Genomic DNA, 25,101 nt, shown 5'->3' with positions numbered 1-25,101 from the left:
TCATTCTCCTCTTTTACTTTCATCAAGAGGCTCTTTAGTTCTTCTTTACTTTCTGCTACAAGTGTGGTGTCATCTCCATATCTGAGGTTATTGATATTCCTCCCAGCAATCTTGATTCCAGCTTGTGCTTCATCCAGCCTGGCATTTTGCATGATGTACTGCATATAAGTTAAATAAGCAGGGTGACAATATACAGCCTTGACATACTCCTTTTCCTATTTGGAACCAGTCTGTTGTTCCATGTCCAGTTCTAACTGCTGCTTCCTGACCTGCATACAGGTTTCTCAAGAGGCAGGTCAGGTGTCTGCTATTCCCATTTCTTTAAGAATTTTCCACAGTTCATTGTGATCTACATAGTCAAAGACTTTAGCATAGTCAATAAAGCAGATGTTTTTCTGGGACTCTGTTGCTTTTTCAATGATCCAGCAGATGTTGGCAATTTGATCTCTGGTTCCTCTGTCTTTTCTAAATCCAGCTTGAACATCTGGAAGTTCACGGTTCATGTACTGTTGAAGTCTGGCTTGGAGAATTTTCAGCATTACTTTACTAGCGTGTGAGATGAGTGCAATTGTGCGGTAGTTTGAGCATTATTTGGCATTGCCTTTCTTTGGGATTGTAAAGTTATTATCCTCCAATTAAAAATAAAATGAAAACAAATGAAATATAGAGATTCCAATATCAATAACCCCATCAAGGCACACTCTTTAGAGCAGCCTTACCTATCTGTCTTCAAGTGTGTGAGACACACAGCCAAGAAACCATACATCATGGCCCAAGCCCTGGCCTCATTTATTCCACAAACTGGGGAGACCCTGCCTGCCTCAAATGGGACCCGCAAGGTTTGACCTTGGAGGTCACATTCAGCGTCTCACAAGTGAGGCAGGATGGCAGAGAGGAACTCAGGAGTCCTCCCTGGGGAAGTCAGTTTCCATCCAACTCTTAAAACCTGAGTTCAATCTCAGATTGCTTTGGAAAAGGCAGTATTTGAAACAAACCTGAGTCCTATTTCTAAGGGAGTGGTTTGATGCATAGAATTAAGAGTTTTCATAAATTCCTAGGCAAGGGGTGAACTTCCCTGGTGGTTCAGATGGTAAAGTGCCTGCCTACAATGCAGGAGACCCGGGTTCAATCCCTGGGTTGGGAAGATCTGGAAAAGGAAATGGCAACCCACTCCAGTATTCTTGCCAGGAAAATCCCATGGACTGAGGAACCTGGTAGCTACAGTCCATGGGATCACAAAGAGTCGGACACTACTGAGCGACTTCACTTTTCACTTAGGCAAGAAGTAAAGCAATGGACCCACTCTGCAAATTTCAGTGGCGCTTTTGAGATGGAGGTCGCTGCTGGGTGAATTACTCTTATGTTTATGATGTCCATTTCAATATTCACTCGCCGAATTACTTCAGTTAGATCTCAGAATACTCCCTCTTCAAATAAAATCCATCCCTTCAAAAGTGGCAACTCACATAGACCTGATTGTCCACAGTGTGAAGGCAGTACTCAACCCCCCCCCCCCCAAAAAAAAAAAAAATGAATCCCTTTCCAGGAACTCAACCTCTTACCTAATCAGACTGTTGGGCTTTCTTTTTCATGACATTTATAGACACCTCGGAATACTTTCTGAGCAGAACAGCATCTTCCTTATGCTTCTTGAAGGATATCTTCATTCAAGCCCTCTTCAGATATAGTGAGGTTCACCCTGTTTCCGAATCCTTTCTCTGGCCTCCAGAATATGTCCCAGTAGAGTCCGAAGGCTCTTCCTCAACAGTCTGGGTCAGGAGCTTTACAACAGATTTCCTCCTTCCCCTTTGGAGCTTGTCCACGTCCATAATCCCCTTTATCAGAAGTTTCATCGGAGAATGACAAGTGGGTTATGTTTCTTCAGAAACCTCCGCTGGCCCTGACAAGTGGCTGAAGAAACCAGCGGATGTTGGACTAACATGAGGAGCTGTGGAAACTACCATGTGCCTGGCGGTGGTGTCAGCGAGTAGGACCCTGTGGAAACTTCCTGGGACAGACCCCTCCACATAGCCTCTGCTTTAGCTCCTCTATGAAGTACCCAGATAACAGTATCTGATGCATACTTTTCTGAGTTTTTCAGGTGCTAAGATCACTGCCAAATGAAAAAAATTAACTGCCTGATGCTCATGAGCACATAGCCCCCGACCTTCTGGTGCCTAAGGATTGATGATGTTACCCTCCCTGTTACCTCACCGTCACCCAATCAGGGGATTGTGCCCGAGCTGATCGCACACCCTGTGTTCTGCCCCTCCCTTACATGGCTTTTCAAATTGCTTTGCTGAAACACTTCCAGGAGTTTGGGGTTTTGTAGGGGCACAGGCCACCCATTCTCCTTGGGTGGCCCTGAAATGAACCTTTTTCTGCTCCAAACTCCTGTGTTTCGGTTTGTCTGGCCTCACTGTGCCTCAGGCAGAGGAACTTGGGCTCGGGAACACCATCTGCAGATCCCAGTGGCTCAGGTGGGCACAGGCGTGAGGCATCTGAGAAGCCTCCATCCACAAATGAATTCAGTGTGCAGCCAGGACTGAGAACTGCCTTTGTAGGCCACGCATCCCTTCCTCAGGAAGATGAGGGAAAATTGGCCTCAGCAGGTCAGGAGAAGCGCAGGGATCAGGCCCCAGAAGAGGCCTGGAGAGGCGGTGGTCCTCTGCCAGCCTGTCAGCCCACCTCCAACAAGGTCTGGTCTTGATTGCCCACATCCACAGGTGGGCACAAGTATATGAACAATCACTGTTGCACTAACACACCCACAGAGAATCAGAAAGGAGGGGATCTATGAAAAAGCATGCCAACCCTTGAGTGTGAACAAAGGACAATCAAGTGATGTCCAATACGTCATTTGGCTGTGGGTTTCTAAGTAGAAAAGTTCTTGAATGCACTGTATTAACACAAATATTGCCAGCTTGGATCATTCCAGCTTTCCTACCTTGGCATAACAAGGGGCTGAAACTCTACAAGCAGTAATTCCTGAAGAAAGCATGTTATATCAGTTACCTAATATAGCATCACGTAATCATTTCTCCGAATTATACAGAAAAGTAAAGTGTTCTTAATTGCCTCCTTGGCAGCTGTGAGAGATCAAGACACACTATGCTATAGGCACCAGCTCTGGCCCAATTTAAGAGATGAACAACTCTTGGTTGGATTAGAGACTGGCAGAACTGAGCTTTAATTAGGATCGGAGCTTGGTGGTGCCAAGTTATTTCAAGTAACTACACAAAATCATGATGCCAGGAGGGGACCCAGAGACCATGGCACATCTCCCAGGAAAAGTCTATGTTTTCTAAAACAAGCACAATGATAACAGAGACTTGATGAAGACACAGGTGTGCCTGGTACTGCATTTTCCTAAAGCAATCTTCCTCAATTCCAGTCTTCCCATAACCCCAAACCCTTCCCCAAAGAAATCAAGGAAAAACAACCATAAAAATTTAATTTTAATGATACAGAAATAGTATATAGTACATTTCTTTCCACAGCAGCACTTCAATCATCTCTAAAAAATTTAACAAAATTAAGGCTAAATCAGAGCAATCTGATAATAAAGGGATATTTTATGTGGTTTTACTTTTAAAGAATGTCTTCATAAATATAGAATGTTCATCAGGCCAAAAAAAAAGAAATGTTGAACAAGATACCAAATATGGGAAATGCAATATAAAATGTGCTCCTTTATACCAACTTCCTAACAACCATGACTTCCCAGGGAAGTTCCAAATGGGATTTATTTTTTCTTAATGAATGTTTATGACAGGATACTAAGACTTTCTGGAGTACTATAGGCCATTTTTTAAAATAAAACCAATAACAGTTGAATCTCCCACACAATCTCTTGAAAAAATAAAAAGCGGAAGTGGACAGGGTTTTAAAGTGCAAGAGAATTACGTCTGAGTCTGTGGAGCTCCAAAGGAGGATGGCTCTGGACCTGGTCTTTCCCCACAACCTGTGTTATAGGAAGACTTTCAAATACAGTAAACAAAAATGGCATCGCTGACAAGAGAGTCAGGAAAGCAAATGGATTTCTTGAATGACCTGCTCTAAATACTAACATTTATTGTGATCAGGAAGAAGGGATGTCTTTCTTTTCCCCTTTTTCATTATCCTTGGCCATATGTGCTGGTTAGCTTTTTACCACCACTTTCAAACTCAGGAGAGACCTTCGGCTGTTTCAGGATTTAGACTAAGATGAAGACTCTTTTCTCCCCACCTCTCTTTTTCCTCCAATAAGGCTTCTGAAAGGAAACTAGACAATGCAACGCTGACTCGCTGCAAGAAGCCTGGCTCTCTGAAGTCCCAGTTTCTGAGCAGTGACACAGCCTGGGAGGCAGAGAGAACCCACCTTTACAGCCCCCAGCAGACACCACAGCTGCTCTCAGGGTGGCCTTCCATCCTCCACCCTCTCTCTCTTGCATCCTAGTATGCATCTGAATATTTCCATCTTAATAAGCTCTCCTCCTTCTCCACCCTCACTTGCCTTGGGGAATTCAAGTATTATTTTCATTGAAAAACTGTGGGTATGTTAACATCACCAACCCCCTAGAAAAGGCAGTCTTATTCTTCACTATGAACCTACAGTCCCCCTACTTGAACAAGGACATTCTACTTTATGACCAAAAAATCTTCCCATATTAGGATTAAAATTTTCATCAAAGTAGCAGTAGTCTACTTTTTTTTAACTTTGCATAACAATTTCATTTTTCCATTTCTTTGGTTTCCAGAGCCTCAATTTCCCCTACAAAAATTAAATGAAGAGTAAATGTCCAGGTAAATAACATCCTCTTCAGTCTCAAGAGGGTTCCTAAGATGGCTAAAACCTCTAGGAAACAGTGGGCTGAGGCATAGATACTAAAACTCATTTCTTATATGAATTCACATGTAAACACAGAGAAACAATATGACAAATATACAATTACCCATGTGTATGTGGAATAATTAACACAATAACATTCTATGACCACATGACCACATAAAGAAAAGATATTTTCAAGATCTTTCAGTTCATTGTTTTTTCAAATCTGGCTGATGATCACTCTCAGGGTCACCTGTTTGGGGGGGGGGGTGGACATTTTGGGTCTAGGAAATGGGGTCTACCATTTGTGAAGACTCAGTTTAGCAGGCATTGCCGAGGACCCAGAAATTTGTCCTTCTTTCCTGTAAGATTCAATAGTCCCACCCCCTTGCTCTACAGAGGAAGACACTGAGGCCCAGAGAAGTCAAGACGTTGCCCAAGACTAATAAAGCACGAAACAGAGAAAGGGCTGGACCAGCCCTTGTCCCCTGGTCCACCACTTCTGTCACACCTCACTGCCTCCTGGAGCCCCCCAACCCGGCGCCCTTACACTCAGGCTAAGAAGCCTTTAGTAGACGTTCTGTTGGTAGAAGTAGGTGGTAAGCTGCTCGAGGGCAGGTGCCATGTCTCATGTTCCTTTTGACACAATCTTAGGTAAGAAGTGTCTAAGAAATAATTGTTGGCAGACAGTCCCTCAGCTAAGGCCTAATTCTATCTTCTCTCACACCTCTGTCTACAGTCATCAGCACAGATGCAAAGTCATCTAGCTGGATATTGAGGTCCATCAGAGGAAAACAGTAACATCTCTGAATTTATGAAGGTGGCATGTTCACACACGGGAATTTGAATGTCAATGCAAGTTCCCTAAGATAATTACGTCTTTCCCTTGTTCCTGAATTATGTGAATTAGGTGAAAAGAAAAAAAAAAAAGTGAATCCACGGGATAGAAAGAAGCTATTTACCTACAACTTTTGGCAAATAAGAATTACAAAAATCCTAAACTATTCTAAGGAAATTATCCTTAGCAACTCTAACAGTTCTATGTTACTGAGTTTTGTTTCTCTCTTGGTTTGCAATGTGTATTTCCAGTTTTACAAAACATTCTTTTGTGGATGGAGTCAAGTGCCTTCGTAAAGCTGATAGCAACGGGCTGAACACATTATGAAATGGTTGCCCTCCCTCCCCCCCTCCCATATATATAAATTCTCACACACAAACACACACGTGTGTATTCAGTGGAGGTGGGGCAACATGACTTGTTTTATAAATAAGATGATTTTACTATATTGCCATCTTGATTGTACATATGATACGGAAGAAAGGATAACAGAAACATTTAAAAGACCAATAGAAAAATATGAAAGAAAATTTAAGGCTAGAAATGAAGTAAGTCAACAGGCACGTGGGTCACTGGAGCCACACCGCCCAGCCCTCCCTGTGCCCATGTGACACTCAGGGCCCTGCGGGAGCACCAGCCAGAAAGGACTGCTGATGGGGGGCGGGTGCTGGAGAGGAGACACCCAGGGCCTGGAAGGACCCTTGCCTCTAGAGGAACCACCATAGTGGGCCCTGCATCCCTTTACTGGGTGCTCCCTCCCCAGCTAATGTTAGAAGAACAGGAAGCTCTACTTGAAGAAACTGTCCTAGAAATGGTTTATGGAAGAGGTCCCTCCCACTAGAAAGCGCCTCCACGCCCTACCCATGGGAAATAAACGTACAACTCCACAAGTCCTCTTCAAGTCTTCTGCCACGAGGAGCTGAGCAGGACTGACCTTCAACTTGTGTTTTAATTTTTACAGGAAAGGAACTGTCTTCTCTTTTTTAACTGTTAAATCCAGTCTTACCTAGATATAGAGTCCTAATCATTTCTCTAGAGAGCCTTTTAAAATCACATTGATAAGCTCCTACATCCATGTATTCATCCAACATGTACTGATTAAGAGGTGACTGGACTTGTGGAAAGTCAGGGCTAGAGGGAACCTTAGGCATCTAGCCCCCCAGGCTCCTCATCAACCCCAGGGCAATGGGGCAGGGCTGCTCCCAATCTCTCTGGACCTAGTATCCTGATCACCAGTCACCCAGGTATTGAGTAAAACTTCATGCAAAAGTTATGTACTTTTTTCATTCCAAAAATGAAAAAATTATGATGAAATTTTCTGTACATTATGATTCATAACAATGAATCCTAGCTAAAATGGAATGACAAACCAAAGGGTAAATGTGACTTTAAAAAGAAATAATTGCAGGGTTTGCAAAGATTCTTTCCCTTCTTTTGGACATTCAGTGTTTTATGAAGTCATATGCTAGACACACATGACAACCTCTGCCATTCCATGCGGTTAGGAAGTCATTCCACAGAGACACCATCGTCACACAACACGTCCCACAGCACTGACACAGACAGCCTATGCTGCTAGTCTACAACAGACACACACTACAGGTATTAGCTACGAAAACATCCATTTTCTACTTATTGAATCAGGAGGAAGGCAAAGCTGCTGCTAACATTTCAATAAAATATCTGGTTCGTAACTGTCATTATCTCAAGGGATATCAGACTGAACTTAATGCAGGGACTGATCTAAGTTCTAGACGGTCTTATCTAAGATAATAGAAGTTGAGACAGCCAATACATCTTCAGGGAAATTTCAATGAGTGATTCTATATGACCAATTCATTTTCCTATTAACCTTATATTTGTATAGGAATATATTTATCACCCCAACTCTTTAGTAAAATTTACTGTGCCCCACTGCATAAGAGAGTCTTTAGAAAAGAAAAGAAAGCTGTTAGCTGACAGTTACTACTATGAATGAAGAGCTTCAATTGCTGTATATGTGAATCCCCCAGGAAAACTACATCAAAAATGGACATTTCATGACAAAAATCACTCATGTATCTCAAAACCAGAACAAATAGAAAACACCATTGAGGAAATTTAAATACTTTTGTGACCACTACCACAGAAACACAGAAACTCAGCAGATTGCAGACATGCAGGAATCAGCACTAGAGAGGGAAGAATTAACAAATCAAACTCAAAACAACTTTAATCAGTGGATTGAAAGTAGACTCTATCCTCCTCAAGGCGACCATTAGCTACAAAGGAAAAGTGATTTCATAACCTTGGTCCATAAAGAAGACACATTTATTTACATTCTCAACAGACTAAAAGAAGTTTTAAACTGTCACAATTAAAATTGTATGCTTCCAAAAATATCTTACGATCAATGCACTTAACTTAAAGCTTCAGGTATTAATAACTTCATTTAGACTTCTTAAAAAACCAACACAAACATACTTTCTAGAGTGCAAAATGCTTATTAAATACTTTAGTAACACAAAAGCAATTTGTTTTTAAACACAGGAATCCTGTGTTGAAGGATCATCACCGCAAAGACATCCATTGCCGGCAATGGACGCTGAACAGAACTGCCAGCTCAAGTGAGATGCAACATGAAAACTGTGCGTTTGATTTCTGCACCCGTCCAGATGATCCTGCTTATTTGTACAGACTCATGGTTGGACTCTGGTACATGCACATGTATGCATCACAGAGAAGTCTTCGTGCACAGCCTTGGATTCTTCTGGAGTCCAAGGAGTGCAGATCGTCGAGAGACATTTTCAAGTACTCTCCTACTTCTGGGCATGGGGTAACTTGAGGAATGTTGAAGCCATTCTGACCACCTATGGAGAAGAGGAAGAGCCGTATTGAGGGCAGTGAAGTTATAAACACTTTTGATGCCCTGCCCTACCAAAGTAACTTTACAATTCCGTAATTTAGTTAATGCTAATTTCCAGGATCAAAAAGACCTCATTTTACTTCTGATTTCTAGAAGTCCTCTGTTTATCTCTTGATAGTCTCACTTCTTGGTTTCTGAAAGGATTCTGGGACCAACAGTGAATATAACTGGTCAAAAGATATATATCCTGAGCAAAGTCCAAAATCTACTTCCCAGGCTTCTCAGTCAAGGAATAATGTCACATACACATGTGCACACACATTCAACTCTCCACATTCCCAAATCCCTTCCTGGACACAAGCACCCCTGTTTGCTTTACCATGAGCCTGTCCAGTTTAGAGCAGATCTAGTAGTTTAAAGCAGATCTAGTAAAATGAATACTATTTTACTCCCCTAAGTTTAAAAAACATATTTGTGTAACTCTCACAAGATTCTGTTTTACATTTCATTAGATAGCAGGAGGATATAAGGCATGGTCTTAGGGACCCCAGGAAAGGTTCTTCTGCTTTAGCCTCCCAATGGCTTTTCTAAAAATATCTGGAACACCTGTGCTTTCAAATTTCATGCTTAAATGCAAATTTTAACTGGGCTAGGGACATATTTACAGATGGATCTGTGCTATATCAAATGTCTGAATGCTGAGAAAATGTTGAGAACCCACGAGGCAGAGTTTGGGCAGCTGATCAAGAGGCTGCCACAAGGGTGTGTCCTAGGTCACTAGGGGACCACACCACAAGACTTGGAGCCTGGAGTGTGAGAGAGTGGCTAAAGGAAAAACAGGGAATGGAAGAACTGGAGGGTTATGGAAGTCAAATTCCCACAACTTTGCCTAGGGCTGATCCTAATCTGTAAACTCTATAAAGGCAGGAGTATAGCTGTTTCGACAACTGCTTCATTTTTGAAACCTACTAGAGCCCTGGGCCAGAGAAGGCAATGACAACCCACTCCAGTACTCTTGACTCAAAAATCCCATGGATGGAGGAGCCTGGTAGGCTGCAGTCCACAGGGTCGCTAAGGGTCAGACACGACTGAGTGGCTTCACTTTCACTTTTCCCTTTCATGCACTGGAGAAGGAAATGGCAACCCACTCCAGTGTTCTTGCCTGGAGAATCCCAGGGACGGGAGCTCCTGGTGGGCGGCCATCTATGAGGTCTCACAGTCAGACACGACTGAAGTGACTTAGCAGCAGCAGCAGAGCCCTGGGCACTTCACATGCACTCATTAGGTATTTGTTAAATAATGACTAAATATCCTAGAAAGCAGCCTAGAAAGTGCAGTATATTCCCCAGTTCAGGAAGAAAGACATTATACATAGAATAAGCTTATTTTTCCAAAGAAGACATTTACTTCTATTCTTAGCTTTGTCATTTAGAAGACACATGGTTTAGTATATAAAAGAACATAAGCACTGAATTTAGAAAGACTGAATTAAATACATGCTCTGAGACCCTAGGCACCTTAAATCTCTGCTTTAGTAAGACAAAAATAGGAACCACTCCCATTTTGCAAGGATTTAGGTAAATGACCTAAAGTCCCTCCCAGAGAGCTTGGCACAGAAGTACTTAAGAAATGATGACTATGGTACAGAAAATGAGAGGAGATCAAAAGTCAAGGACAACAAAGTAGAAATAAAAACTCTCAGCCTTAAAGAAAAAAATAACTGATTCCTTTTTTTTTTTAAAAAGACTATGCATGTCAAACTATCACAATACTATTCCTTAGTTTTGTAGCAAGGCTGTTAATGCATCACCAAGATATTCCTGAGCAGCTTTTCCCAACACTGTTTGTTACTCAGACCAGGCTAGCCCACTACAACTATCCCACTACAAACTCAGATAGCACCACATGTGGAAGAAAGGTCTGTAAAGTACCATCCCGATCAGCCATGCTGTCGAAGAAGAGCCAGGCAGAGTCGTCTTTCCCGTACTTCACAAAAGCGACATAGTGGCTTGTTTCTATGCAGAGGACAGCAAATAACTCCATCTTCTGGCAGGGGATGCAGCCGTGTCTCCAGTCCCGGTCAGGCAGATCTTTGGGAAGTGACACTGGGTTGTATTTATGATTCAGCCTCTTGGGATGAAGGTGGACCTAAAACAGAACATGAAGAAAAAGTCATTAAGGAGCCAAACTCTATGTTTGAAGAGAATGGACTCCACTTACTCTAATGGAATATGTCCCTATAAATAGCAACTGAGTACCCCATGGAAATCCATCAAATAAACAGAAGAGGCATACCCCTTAATTATGAATTTTTTAAGTTAATTATGATTTTGAAAACTTTTCAAAACCTGAAATCTGGTTCAACTACAAATGATTTATTATTTATTAAGAGAATATCCATTAAGTGAAGTCAAACTTACTTGAGCATTGCAGGTTTTACAAAACTGCTTGATTTTGCCAGCTGAGATATCAGGGTCATCATAGCATTCTCTACACTCATACATTGCAAGCCCTCCACAAATCCGGCACTGCCTGGGGGCTGAAAAGGGTGGGATGTGGGGGAGTTAAGGGGTCTTTTACAATGCATTCTTTTATTTTAAAAAATTAAAAAGAAAAATTAAGTTTTAAAAAGGATAATGCTCATGGACTCAAAAGTCTATCCCTTCCCACCCCCATAAAGTTTAAATTGGATTTCCTTGGATTCAGGATATCTTTAAAGACATTTTCTCTGACCAAATGACTTTAAAAAAATAATACACTCTAGAGTGTTCCTCCTGATTATAAAACTTCTACTGATGAATGTGCTAAGATACAAGAGACATACAGAAGAAAACTGAAAGCATCTGCAATTTCAGTTAGCAAGAGATAACCACTCTTGTAATTTCTCTTATAATTTTATATCTGCATACTTAACATAACTCAGTGTGTGTGTGTGTGTGTGTGTGTGTGTGTGTGTGCGCGCGCAGCTCCTCTTGTAGACAATATCAGCATACCTTTTCACTTAACATTATATCATGACCACTTTCATGTAACACTGGTCTTCAAAAACATGAATTTGAACAGCAGTACTTACGCTGTGCAGATACACTATAATTCACTTAACTACTCTCCTCTAGTTAACATATAGAGTGCTTCTAATTTCTTATTCATAAACATATTTGCATAGGAAATCTTGATTTACATGTCTGATTTTTTCAGAATAAATTTCTAGTGTAATATTCCCAAGCTCTTCAGACAGCAAAATTGTCTTTAAGAAAACTTGTATCCTGTTAGACTCTTATTCACAATTAATGTGAATGACCTGATAAGACTACTGCTGAAAAACAAACTAAAAAATCTTATACTTACTGTCTTCAAGTAAATCTGTTATATTTAGTTCCAGAGAAGGAAAAATTTTTTTAAATAGTTTAAAGTCTTTTCCAAATCGAGGCATCTGAATAATCAGACATGATGGTGCCTTAAAAAAAAAAAGATACATAATTTTAGAATCAAAACATTGATAAATTTCCACGAAATTCCCCCAAAAGAGTCACGGTTGTCAAACCAAGCAGTGATTCCACCATAACATGGATGGCCTGTAAAATGGGATCTGCATGTGGACACAGACTATGAAGGCAGCGCACCAAAGAGCCACAAGCCTCAAGCAGTCCAAGATGTGTGGACACATGGACACAGAGGTCAGATAGTTCAGCCACCTGGGATCTCAAAGAATAAGATGACTGTGCAGAGTAACATCCCACTTTGGGTTTATATTTTTCAAAAGGTTTCAGAAAAATTGTTTTTGCAAGTACAATTAAGAAATTCATCACTGAAGGACACTATTCCTTATATTTCAACAAATAAATACTGGTAGCTATTAAGGTTTTATCAGAACATCCCTTTAAAAATAAATACAATGAAAATGAGCCACATGAGATCATGAATATACTCAGTAAAAGAAAAGTAAATTATATCACTTGTTCATTTACAATAAGTGAGTTTGCCTTTCATTGAAGGAGGAAAAGTAAACATTCCTTTGGATGATATGCTTGAATAAACTTTTAAATTGGATAAAATGTGAAATTGGGTGAAATGACAACAGAAACCCTCACAATCTTTTTTGCTCTAAGCTACTTAAATGTTTTCAAGTTACAAATCATATTGATATTTTCCTTGGCACCAAAATCTAAAGAGTTCAATTTTAGTATTTTCTACTAAGTTCAACTTAAAGTATTTTCTACAAGGACAAAGTTGAAGCATGGCATAATTTCAAAATTTGTGTTTTGTTAACAGTTTGTGTTTATAATAGTTCTCAGTGGGTTAAAAGTAATAGTTAGTGAAGTTATAGTTTTCTTAAGAAGCCTAAGGACTTTAATATAAAATACAGTAAGTAATTATCACGTACCTCAGCAAATTTCAGGTTACTGTTGATAAAAGACCATTCTAATAATTGCTGAATTGTAGGAACTCCAACTTTCTCATTTTTTTCCATAAAAATTTGATAGAAGTAACAATCTTGTACTTTTTGACCTGCTGATCTAAAAATATGCAGAAAAAGCCAAATAATTTACTTATGAAATGCATCAGAAGGTGAAGTGGTTCTAGGGGCATTTGAGAACAAAAAACTATTGAGAACAGAAATCTGCAACTCTGACAGTCAGAACAACAGGGACAAAGACAATGATTTAGATAAAATAATTAAATGTACTCGTGCATAAGAACTTACAAATTACTTCTTATTTTAGTTTTCATACTGAAAGTTCCCTTAGTGATTAGGAGAAAAATAATGCAACAACATCTGTAATCAAAAAGCACTTGTGAATAGTAACAACCAGAAGCTAATATCATCGGTTCAACTTTACTGTCCAAAGCTAGAAAACAGCAAATTGCATTTTAATGCCTTTAATAGGAAAGTCAGTTCATACATGGCTGAATGGGACAAACCCTTAGAGACATTCCAGATGGTCTAAAGACCTTCCAGACCTTTAGAAACTTTTAATTTATGAAGGCCCTGAGATCTGGTGAAGGAGCATCCTTCCCAGAAAGTCAAAAGCAGAGCCAGGTGTAAAACCCAGGTGTCCTAACAACTGCTCACTATTCTTTGCACTCAAGCATGTTCTCCTTAGATGGTCACTCATTTATTCAACAAGCACCAAGTTAGGACCCACTGTATGCAAATCTCAGTGTTACCCTTATGTATTTTCCCTTCTAAATATTTTACTAGAATGCATGAAAATTCAAGACTAACTGTACCAAAAGAATCAATAATCTTTAAATTTACTACTTACCCTTTTTAGCAGAATTTCTGGGCATAGAATCAGGCAGTTTATAATTAGGTTTATAAGCAGATTTCAAGATTTTTAGGGAAAAATATTAACATAGACACTAACCTCAGAAACCCTCAGTTTCCCAAAGCAACTTATACTCTGAAATAAAGACAACTTATTTGGTAACAAAGTAGAAATTCTTGAGAACCCACGACAAAAAAAAAAAAAAAAAAAAGATAACCAAAAAACCTGAAGGTTATGCTGTACCAAGATTTTAATCTATTATTGATGACAATAAAATGCCAGCATTTTTCTGTGAAAGTCAAAAAGTATTAAAAAAGAATCAACAGGTAATAGGAAAAATAAGACTGGAAACAAAGAAAGCAGAAGCAGTAGAGGTGAGCAGTCACAAAACTCAGAAATATTAACAGTGACAGACGAGAGGGATGGCGGCTGGAGAGAGTGCAGAGAGGCAGACATGAGATGGGAATCAAAAGTGAGGATGTAATATCAACAGCTTTGTGATATTTGGACAGAAAACCAGAGGGAGAGGGGAGCAGCAGCCACTCACACCTCGTAACTGAAGTTCTAGAAGGCTAATAATATCCTAGGGTGATTAGCTCATCACTGAGACACACATATATAAGAATTAGAGCAAAACTGATGCTATTGTACAAAACCACACATTTTACATTTCTGTTTATCACCCCACGCCCTCAAAAAAACTAAGAGCTGAAGGATACAAACGTTGTATTAACTTTCTTTGTAACACAGATCATAGTGGGTAATTGACTAAAATTTTTTACAGATTCTGGATTATCTAGTACCATGGAATATAACATATCCATGTAATAAGAATTCCCGCTTCGGAAGTTGCTGTATAATACAGGGAGCTCAACCTGATGCTCTGTGATAACCGAGAGGGGTGGGTGGTGGTGGAGGGAGTGGGAGGGAGGCTCAAGAAGGAGGGGATATATGTATACACATAGCTGATTATATAGGACGATCCCCTGGAGGAGGGCATGGCAACCCACTCCGGTATTCTTGCCTGGAGAATCCATCCCATGGACAGAGGAGACTGGCGGGCTGCAGTCAATAGGATCACAAAGAGTCAGACATGACCGAAGCAATTAGGACACACACACACAGGTGATTCACGTTGTATGGCAGAAACCAACACAGCGCTGTAAAGCAACTATACTCTAATCAAAAATGTAAAAAATAAAAGAAGAATCCCCAGTGCTATGGTTCTACAGTAAGAGGTGCTCAGTAGTACAACCTGAATATTCCCTTATATCTGCTTCCTGATGCTGATTTTTTCCATTATTTTTCCTGGAGTGCTTCACCTCCATCCACTAGATTCTCCCCTTGGTGGCTATGACTTCAGTTTCACCCTAGCACCCCCCACACATTAGTCATTGCTACTGTTTTTAAGTATGAAAGCTTGATATACCTACATTTACCAATTTCTTGCTTGACTTCCTTGTTTCTTGCATAACATTCCCTTATTCTAAATTTAGTTCTATGTTACTAAAGTATACCTTGTAATAAGTCTCTGACTGGTAATTTAGTCCCAGTTCTTCCTGCTCAGGAATTTTGTGCATCTTTTTTCTTAGAATTTAAGTCTGTCAAAAGTTCTGTAAAATCTTCAGTTATAATCTCTCAAACTATTGTTGCTTCCCTAATCTCTCTAGTGATTCCTCCAAGAACTACAATTGGAATTTGTCTTTCATGTCTCTTTTCTTCCTTTTTATCCTTTATTTTTTATAACTCTGTCCCTCTGGGCTACATTCTAGGTAATGTCTTCAGATCTATCTTCTAAATGAGCAATTCTCTCTTTAGCTATGCATACTGCATTCAGTGAGGTATCCTCTCCCAGCCATATCTATATGGCTATACTAAAGTAGGAAATGGCAACCCACTCCAGTTTTAATGTCTGGAAAATTCCATGGATAGAGGAGTCTGGCGGAGAAGGCAATGGCACCCCACTTCAGTACTCTTGCCTGGAAAATCCCATGGATGGAGGAGCCTGGTAGGCTGTAGACCACGGGGTCGCTACAAGTCAGACACGACTGAGTGACTTCACTTTCACTTTTCACTTTCATGCAATGGAGAAGGAAATGGCAACCCACTCCAGTGTTCTTGCCTGGAGAATCGCAGGGACGGGGGAGCGTGGTGGGCTGCCGTCCATAGGGTCGCACAGAGTCGGACACGACTTATGCGACTTAGCAGCAGCAGCAGAGGAGTCTGGTGGGCTATAGTCCATGGAGTTGCAAAGAGTCAGACACAACTGAGCACAAACACAAACATATATATAAACCATACATATATAAACTACACACACACACATATATATATACACATATATAAACTATAGATATAGTTTTTTATTCTATTTATGGTAATTTTATCTTTTTTATTTTTCTTTGTTATCAAATCTATACTTATCCTCCATAGGTATCTAATTCCTTCTTTATTCTCTTCACCATTTAAAAATATTTCATACTAAGAATATCATTTTAGAATAGTCTCTAAGGCACTCATCTGTTGCATCAGCTGACTCTCCCTCAGTCCGAAAGATGGGTCCATGGAGGTGAAGAATGACACTTGGGAGAAAACTGCTAACTTTTAAAGTATGTTTTTTTTTCATATTTTTATAATCTTTAGTGATTCTCAATAGGAAGAGACTGCTGAAGGGGGAGGAGAGGCAGAGCTTCCCAGGACCTTCTTGAAACTCCACAATACCTTAGACACTGAGATATACTTCTATATGTACTTGACCCCTCCTCACCCACTCTGAGAATCACTGCAGTATTCATCCTGTGTTATTACCAGGAATGCATTACCTCCCCAAGGCTATGGGAGGTGATGGGCTATGGAAAAAAAAAAAAAAAGACAACTGTTTTAATCATCTGAAATTTATCTCTTCAAGATGAAAAACAGAAGTGATTTTTTTCCTCCCAAATTGCCTGCTAAATTTCCTACATTATGCATTAAACATATATTTCCTTCCTAATTTGCATTTGAAGGTTGACATACTGAAATACCACATACAGTTAATTCTATATCTGGGCTTTGTATTCAGTTCTATCTATTCAGTTTCTAATTGTGTACCAGTATCACACTGTTTTAAGGTCTGTTGTGCTATCTTTATAGCTTATAATAGAATTGTTTTTTAAAAAAACTACAATGTTTTCACATCTTGTAGAGAATTCTAAAATTGTTTTACAGCATTCCAAAGGCGGGGGGGGGAGTTAAGATCTTGATTATGTACAAATTATTTTATAAAAATTAACATGTTAAACTTATTTAATCTTTCTACTTAAATATAATCTTTCTCATTAATTAATCAAATCACTTTTTAGCTTTGGACAACTTTTTAAAAAATCTATCTCAATAAAATTGATTTCTTAGAATTTTATACTTTCATGAAGCATGAAATTATCCCTTCTTCATATTTGCTAACAAATAAATTTATTTCTCCATGATTTTATTCTACATGGCCAAATTACAAATTTTTCTATTAATACTACAGTTTCTAAACAATTCTCTAGAATTTTCTAGGTACACATATGAGCATGCTAAGTCACTTCAGACATGTCCGACTCTTGTGACCTTATAGACTCTAGCCTGCCAGGCTCCTCTGTCCATGGGATTCTCCAGGCAAGAATACTGGAGTGGGTTGCCATGCCCCCCTCCAGGGGATCTTCCCAACCCAGGGATCAAACGTGCATCTCTTATATCTTATATCTGCTAGTGGCAGGTTCTTTACCACTAGCACCACCTGGGAAGCCCATATACATGTACATATAGCTATCACCATATTTGAATAGATGATAAATATATCCTGTCTGATCTCATTAGCCAGAACTTCCAAAACATTATCAAATTATAACTGCAGTATTGTCCATCCACCCTTCCTTCCTTTCTTTTTACTCATTAACTCAACATTGGCATCAAAGAAAATCATTTGAGACATTGAGATGAGTAAGAATCCTTGTCTGTGTTAGTTTTTAAGGAAGCACAACCTCAAAAATGACAGAATGATCTCAGCTCGTTTCCAAGGCAAACTATTTAACATCACAGTAATGCAAGTCTATGCCCCAAGCAGTAATGCCAAAGAAGCTGAAGTTGAATGGTTCTATGAAGACCTACAAGACCTTCGAGAACCAACACCAAAAAAAGGTGTCCTTTTCATCATAGGCAATTGGAATGCAAAAGGAGAAAGTCAAAAGATAGCTTTGAGTTAAGAGGCAAGTTTGGCATTAGGGTACAAGGTGAAGCAGGGCAAAGGCTAACAGAGTTTTGTCAAGGGAACACACTAGTTATAACAAACACCCTTTTCCAACAACACAAGAGACGACTCTACACATGGACATCACCAGATGGTCAATACTGAAATCAGACTGATTAAGTTCTTTGCAGCCAAAGATGGAGAAGCTCTATGCCGTCAACAAAAACAAGACCTGGAGCTGACTATGGCTCCAATCACCAGCTCCTTATTGCAAAATTCAGGCTTAAACTGAAGAAAAGTAGGGAAAACCACTAGGCCATTCAAGTATGACCTAAGTCAAATCCATTATGATTATATAATGGAGGTGACAAATAGATTCAAGGGATTAGATCTGGTAAACAGAGTGCCTGAAGAACTATGGACGGAAGTTCATAACACTGTACAAGAAGCAGTGACCAAAACCATCCCAAAGAACTATACAAAAAGGTCTTAATGACCTGGACAACCAAGATGGTGTGATCACTCACTTAAAGCCAGACATCTGGATTGAGAAATCATGTGGGTCTTAGGTAGTGTTTCTACAATCAAAGCTAATAGAGGTGATGGAATTCCAGCTGAGCTATTTCACATCCCAAAAGATGATGCTGTTAAAGTGCTGCACTCAATATGTCAGCAAATTTGGAAAACTCAGCAGTGGCCACAGAACTGGAAAAGGTCAGTTTTCATTCCAGTCCTGAAGAAAGGCAATGCCAAAGAACATTCAAACTACTGTACAACTGCACTCATTTCACATGCTAGTAAGGTTATGCTCAAAATCCTTCAAGCAGTTTCAACAGTATGTGAACCAAGAACTTCCACATGTACAAGCTGGATTTAGAAAAGGCAGAAGAACCAGAGATCAAAATGCCACCATTTGTTGGCTCATAGAGAAAGCAAGGGAATTCCAGAAAAACATTTATGTCTGCTTCATTGACCATGCTAAAGCCTGTGACTGTGTGGATCACAACAAACTGTGAAAAATTCTCAAACAGATGGATATACCAGATGACTTTACCCATCTCCTGAGAAACTTGTATGCAGGTCAAGAAGCAATAGTTAGAACTGAATATGGAACAACAGACTGGTCCAAGATAGAGAAAGGCGTACGACAAGGCTGCATATTGCCCCTACTTGTCTAACTCACATGCAGAGCACATCACGCGAAATACCGAGCGGGGTGAAGCACAAGCTGGAGTCAAGACTGTCAGGAGAAGCATCAACATCATCAGTTCAGTTCAGTTGCTCAGTCGTGTCCGACTCTGCGACCCCAGGGACTGTAGCACGCCAGGCCTCCCTGTCCACCACCAACTCCCGGAGCTTACTCAAATTCATGTCCATTGAGTTGGTGATGCCATCCAACCATTTCATCCTCTGTTGCCCCCTTTTCCTCCTGCCTTCAATCTTTCCCAGCATCAGGGTCTTTTTAAATGAATCAGTTCTCCTCATCAGGTGGCCAAAGTATTGGAGTTTCAGCTTCAGCATCAGTACTTCCAAAGAATATTCAAGACTGATTTCCTTTAGGATGGACTGGTTGTATCTCCTTGCAGTCCAGGGGACTCTCCAGAGTCTTCTCCAACACCACAGTTCAAAAGCATCAATCAACAACCTCAGATATGCAGGTAATACCAATCTATTGACCGAAAGTAATGAGGAACTAAAGAGTCTCTTGATGAAGGTGAAAGAGGAAAGTGAAAAAGCTGGCTTAAAACACAATATTCAAAAAACTAAGATCATGGCATCCGATCCCATCACTTCATGGCAAATAGAAGGGGGAAATGTGGAAGCAGTTATAGATTTTCTTTTCTTGGGCTCCAAAATCACTGCAGATGGTGACTGCAATCACGAAATTAAAAGATGCTTGTTCCCTGAAGGAGAGCTATGACAAACCTAGACAGTGTAATGAAAAGCAGAGACATCACTTTGCTGACAGTGGTCCATACAGTCAAAGTTATGGTTTTTCCAATAGTCATGTGTGGATGTGAAAGCTGGACCACAAAGAAGGCTGAGCACTGAAGAATTGATGCTTTTGAGATGATTTTGAACTGTGGTGCTGAGAAGACTCCTGAAGAGTCCCCTGGACAGCAAGGAGATCAAAACAGTCAATTCTAAAGGAAATCAACCCTGAATATTCATTGGAAGGACTGATGCTGAAGCCGAAACTCCAACATTTTGACCACCTGGTGAGAAGAGCCAACTCACTGGAAAAGACCCTGCGGCTGGGAAAGATTGATGCAAAAGGAGAAGGAGGCAGCAGAGGATGAGATGATTAGACAGCACCACCAACTCAATGGACATGAATTTGAGCATGCCCTAGGAGACAGTGGGGGACAGGGAAGCCTGGTGTGTTGCAGTTATGGGGTTGCAGAGTCAGACATGACTTAGAACTGAACAAGAACCAAAATAGCATATTAGCAAGATTCTTCAACGAAATAACCCACACTAAAATGTAACAAGGTCCAGCATTCAACCTGGAAAATTCACCCACTTAGAATATCTCATGAAGAACTTCACTGCATGAGATTCAAGTCTTTCATTCAAGATTCGGTGGGGAAAGACCAAGCTAGAAAACTGGAAACAAAAGAGCTAATTTAAGGTTAAATTAATCGAGTGGTCTAGCCAAAAACAGTGTGCCCATCATGTTTGACTGAACTCAAATAAGATTCTTCTTAAAGGATTCATTAATTTAAATTACAAATATATTTATATACAGTTTTATAAGAAAAATGAATTACAATAGTATTTATTACTGGGGTTAAAATTAAAAGCATAAATTTATATTGTATTTGATGTTCCAGTTAAGTATGATACTATGGAGAAGACAATAACTTAAATTAATTTGCAGTGTAGGAACCTAACATATTAGGATCATTAAACAAATACAATATTAAGTAATCACTAAGAAAATCAATTCTACTGAATGATGGCAGTGGAAATGAAAATTGTCTTTTTCTCCAATGCTTATGTAACAATTTAAAATTACCTGATTTTTCAAAGAGGACACAAACAGATGGAGAAACATACCGTGTTCATGGATTGGAAGAATCAATATTGTCAAAATGGCTATACTACCCAAAGCAATCTATAGATTCAATGCAATCCCTATCAAGCTACCAACGGTATTTTTCACAGAACTAGAACAAATAATTTCACAATTTGTATGGAAATACAAAAAACCTCGAATAGCCAAAGTAATCTTGAGAAAGAAGAATGGAACTGGAGGGATCAACCTGCCTGACTTCAGACTATACTACAAAGCCACAGTCATCAAGACAGTATGGTACTGGCACAAAGACAGAAATATAGATCAATGGAACAGAATAGAAAGCCCAGAGATAAATCCACGAACCTATGGACACCTTATCTTTGACAAAGGAGGCAAGAATATACAATGGAAAAAAGACAACCTCTTTAACAAGTGGTGCTGGGAAAACTGGTCAACCACCTGTAAAAGAATGAAACTAGAACACTTTCTAACACCATACACAAAAATAAACTCAAAATGGATTAAAGATCTAAATGTAAGACCAGAAACTATAAAACTCCTAGAGGAGAACATAGGCAAAACACTCTCCGACATAAATCACAGCAGGATCCTCTATGACCCACATCCCAGAATATTAGAAACAAAAGCAAAAATAAACAAATGGGACCTAATGAAACTTAAAAGCTTTTGCACAACAAAGCAAACTATAAGTAAGGTGAAAAGACAGCCCTCAGATTGGGAGAAAATAATAGCAAACGAAGAAACAGACAAAGGATTAATCCAAAAAATATACAAGCAACTCCTGAAGCTCAATTCCAGAAAAATAAATGACCCAATCAAAAAATGGGCCAAACACCATCACCCTAATTCCAAAACCAGACAAAGATGCCACAAAAAAAGAAAACTACAGGCCAATATCACTGATGAACATAGATGCAAAAATCCTTAACAAAATTCTAGCAAACAGAATCCAACAACATATTTAAAAAATCATACACCATGACCAAGTGGGCTTTATCCCAGGAATGCAAGGATTCTTTAATATCTGCAAATCAATCAATGTAATACACCACATTAACAAATTGAAAGATAAAAACCATATGATTATCTCAAGAGATGCAGAGAAAGCCTTTGACAAAATTCAACACTCATTTATGATTAAAACTCTCCAGAAAGCAGGAATAGAAGGAACATACCTCAACATAATAAAAGCTATATATGACAAACCCACAGCAAGCATCACCCTCAATGGTGAAAAATTGAAAGCATTTCCCCTGAAATCAGGAACAAGACAAGGGTGCCCACTCTCACCACTACTATTCAACATAGTGTTGGAAGTTTTGGCCACAGCAATCGGAGCAGAAAAAGAAGTAAAAGGAATCCAGATAGGAAAAGAAGAAGTGAAACTCTCACTGTTTGCAGATGACATGATCCTCTACATAGAAAACCCTAAAGACTCTACCAGAAAATTACTAGAGCTAATCAATGAATATAGTAAAGTTGCAGGATATAAAATTAACACACAGAAATCCCTTGCATTCCTATATACTAACAATGAAAAAACAGAAAGAGAAATTAAGGAAACAATACCATTCACCACTGCAACAAAAAGAATAAAATACTTAGGAGTATATCTACCTAAAGAAACAAAAGACCTATACATAGAAAACTATAAAACACTGATGAAAGAAATCAAAGAGGACACAAACAGATGGAGAAACATACCGTGTTCATGGATTGGAAGAATCAATATTGTCAAAATGGCTATTCTACCCAAAGCAGTCTACAGATTCAATGCAATCCCTATCAAGCTACCAATGGTATTTTTCACAGAACTAGACCAAAGAATTTCACAATTTGTATGGAAATACAAAAAACCTCGAATAGCCAAAGTAATCTTGAGAAAGAAGAATGGAACTGGAGGAATCAACCTGCCTGACTTCAGACTCTACTACAAAGCCACAGTCATCAAGACAGTATGGTACTGGCACAAAGACAGAAATATAGATCAATGGAACAGAATAGAAAGCCCAGAGATAAATCCATGAACCTATGGACACCTTGTCTTTGACAAAGGAGGCAAGGATATACAATGGAAAAAAGACAACCTCTTTAACAAGTCGTGCTGGGAAAACTGGTCAACCACTTGAAAAGAATGAAACTAGAACACTTTCTAACACCATACACAAAAATAAACTCAAAATGGATTAAAGATCTAAATGTAAGACCAGAAACTATAAAACTCCTAGAGGAGAACATAGGCAAAACACTCTCCGACATAAATCACAGCAAGATCCTCTATGACCCACCTCCCAGAATATTGGAAATAAAAGCAAAACTAAACAAATGGGACCTAATGAAACTTCAAAGCTTTTGCACTACAAAGGAAACTATAAGTAAGGTGAAAAGACAGCCCTCAGATTGGGAGAAAATGATAGCAAATGAAGAAACAGACAAAGGATTAATCTCAAAAATATACAAGCAACTCCTGAAGCTCAATTCCAGAAAAATAAATGACCCAATCAAAAAATGGGCCAAAGAACTAAACAGACATTTCTCCAAAGAAGACATACAGATGGCTAACAAAACACATGAAAAGATGCTCAACATCACTCATTATCAGAGAAATGCAAATCAGAACCACAATGAGGTACCATTACACGCCAGTCAGGATGGCTGCTATCCAAAAGTCCACAAGCAATAAATGCTGGAGAGGGTGTGGAGAAAAGGGAACCCTCTTACACTGTTGGTGGGAATGCAAACTAGTACAGCCGCTATGGAAAACAGTGTGGAGATTTCTTAAAAAACTGGAAATAGAACTGCCATATGACCCAGCAATCCCACTTCTGGGCATACACACTGAGGAAACCAGATCTGAAAGAGACACGTGCACCCCAATGTTCATCACAGCACTGTTTATAATAGCCAGGACATGGAAGCAACCTAGATGCCCATCAGCAGATGAATGGATAAGGAAGCTGTGGTACATATACACCATGGAATATTACTCAGCCGTTAAAAAGAATTCATTTGAATCAGTCCTAATGAGATGGATGAAACTGGAGCCCCTTATACAGAGTGAAGTAAGCCAGAAAGATAAAGAACATTACAGCATACTAACACATATATATGGAATTTAGAAAGATGGCAACGATAACCTTATATGCAAAACAGAAAAAGAGACACAGAAATACAGAACAGACTTTTGAACTCTGTGGGAGAAGGTGAGGGTGGGATATTTCAAAAGAACAGCATGTATACTATCTATGGTGAAACAGATCACCAGCCCAGGTGGGATGCATGAGACAAGTGCTCCGGCCTGGTGCACTGGGAAGACCCAGGGGAATCGGGTGGAGAGGGAGGTGGGAGGGGGAATCGGGATGGGGAATACGTGTAAATCTATGGCTGATTCATATCAATGTATGACAAAACCCACTGAAATGTTGTGAAGTAATTAGCCTCCAACTAATAAAAAAAAAAGAAAAAGAAAAAACAAAAAATGGGCCAAAGAACTAAACAGACATTTCTCCAAAGAAGACATACAGATGGCTTAGAAACACATGAAAAGATGCTCAACATCACTCATTATCAGAGAAACGCAAATCAGAACCACAATGAGGTACCATTACACGCCAGTCAGGATGGCTGCTATCCAAAAGTCCACAAGCAATAAATGCTGGAGAGGGTGTGGAGAAAAGGGAACCCTCTTACACTGCTGGTGGGAATGCAAACTAGTACAGCCGCTATGGAAAACAGTGTGGAGATTTCTTAGAAAACTGGAAATAGAACTGCCATATGACCCAGCAATCCCACTTCTGGGCATACACACTGAGGAAACCAGATCTGAAAGAGACACGTGCACCCCAATGTTCATCGCAGCACTGTTTATAATAGCCAGGACATGGAAGCAACCTAGATGCCCATCAGCAGACGAATGGATAAGGAAACTGTGGTACATATACACCATGGAATATTACTCAGCCATTAAAAAGAATTCATTTGAATCAGTTCTAATGATATGGATGAAACTGGAGCCCATTATACAGAGTGAAGTAAGCCAGAAAGATAAAGACCATTACAGTATACTAACACATATATATGGAATT

At 39.6% G+C, this 25,101-nt stretch overlaps 1 protein-coding gene across 11 annotated transcripts in view; it reads right to left on the bottom strand.

Annotated features, from left to right (window-relative positions):
* Positions 1–3,440: 3,440 nt before the first annotated feature.
* The window catches only part of CYLD (CYLD lysine 63 deubiquitinase), a 73,214-nt gene continuing 51,553 nt past the window's right edge, over positions 3,441–25,101 (bottom strand). For all 11 annotated transcript variants that reach the window (XM_061138485.1, XM_061138492.1, XM_061138489.1 and 8 more), the window contains 5 exons: positions 12,878–13,010; positions 11,842–11,950; positions 10,914–11,032; positions 10,425–10,641; positions 3,441–8,497 (listed from right to left, as the gene is read on the bottom strand). In XM_061138485.1, coding sequence (XP_060994468.1) covers positions 8,313–8,497; positions 10,425–10,641; positions 10,914–11,032; positions 11,842–11,950; positions 12,878–13,010 — 763 coding nt within the window. In that variant the 3' untranslated portion in view covers positions 3,441–8,312. The remainder of the gene's footprint in view (positions 8,498–10,424; positions 10,642–10,913; positions 11,033–11,841; positions 11,951–12,877; positions 13,011–25,101) is intronic.

Source organism: Dama dama, chromosome 4 (assembly GCF_033118175.1).
Source record: "Dama dama isolate Ldn47 chromosome 4, ASM3311817v1, whole genome shotgun sequence".
Classification (NCBI taxonomy): Eukaryota; Metazoa; Chordata; class Mammalia; order Artiodactyla; family Cervidae; genus Dama; species Dama dama.
Note: the sequence above shows the minus strand (reverse complement) of the source record. Positions and strands in the feature narration are given on the sequence as shown.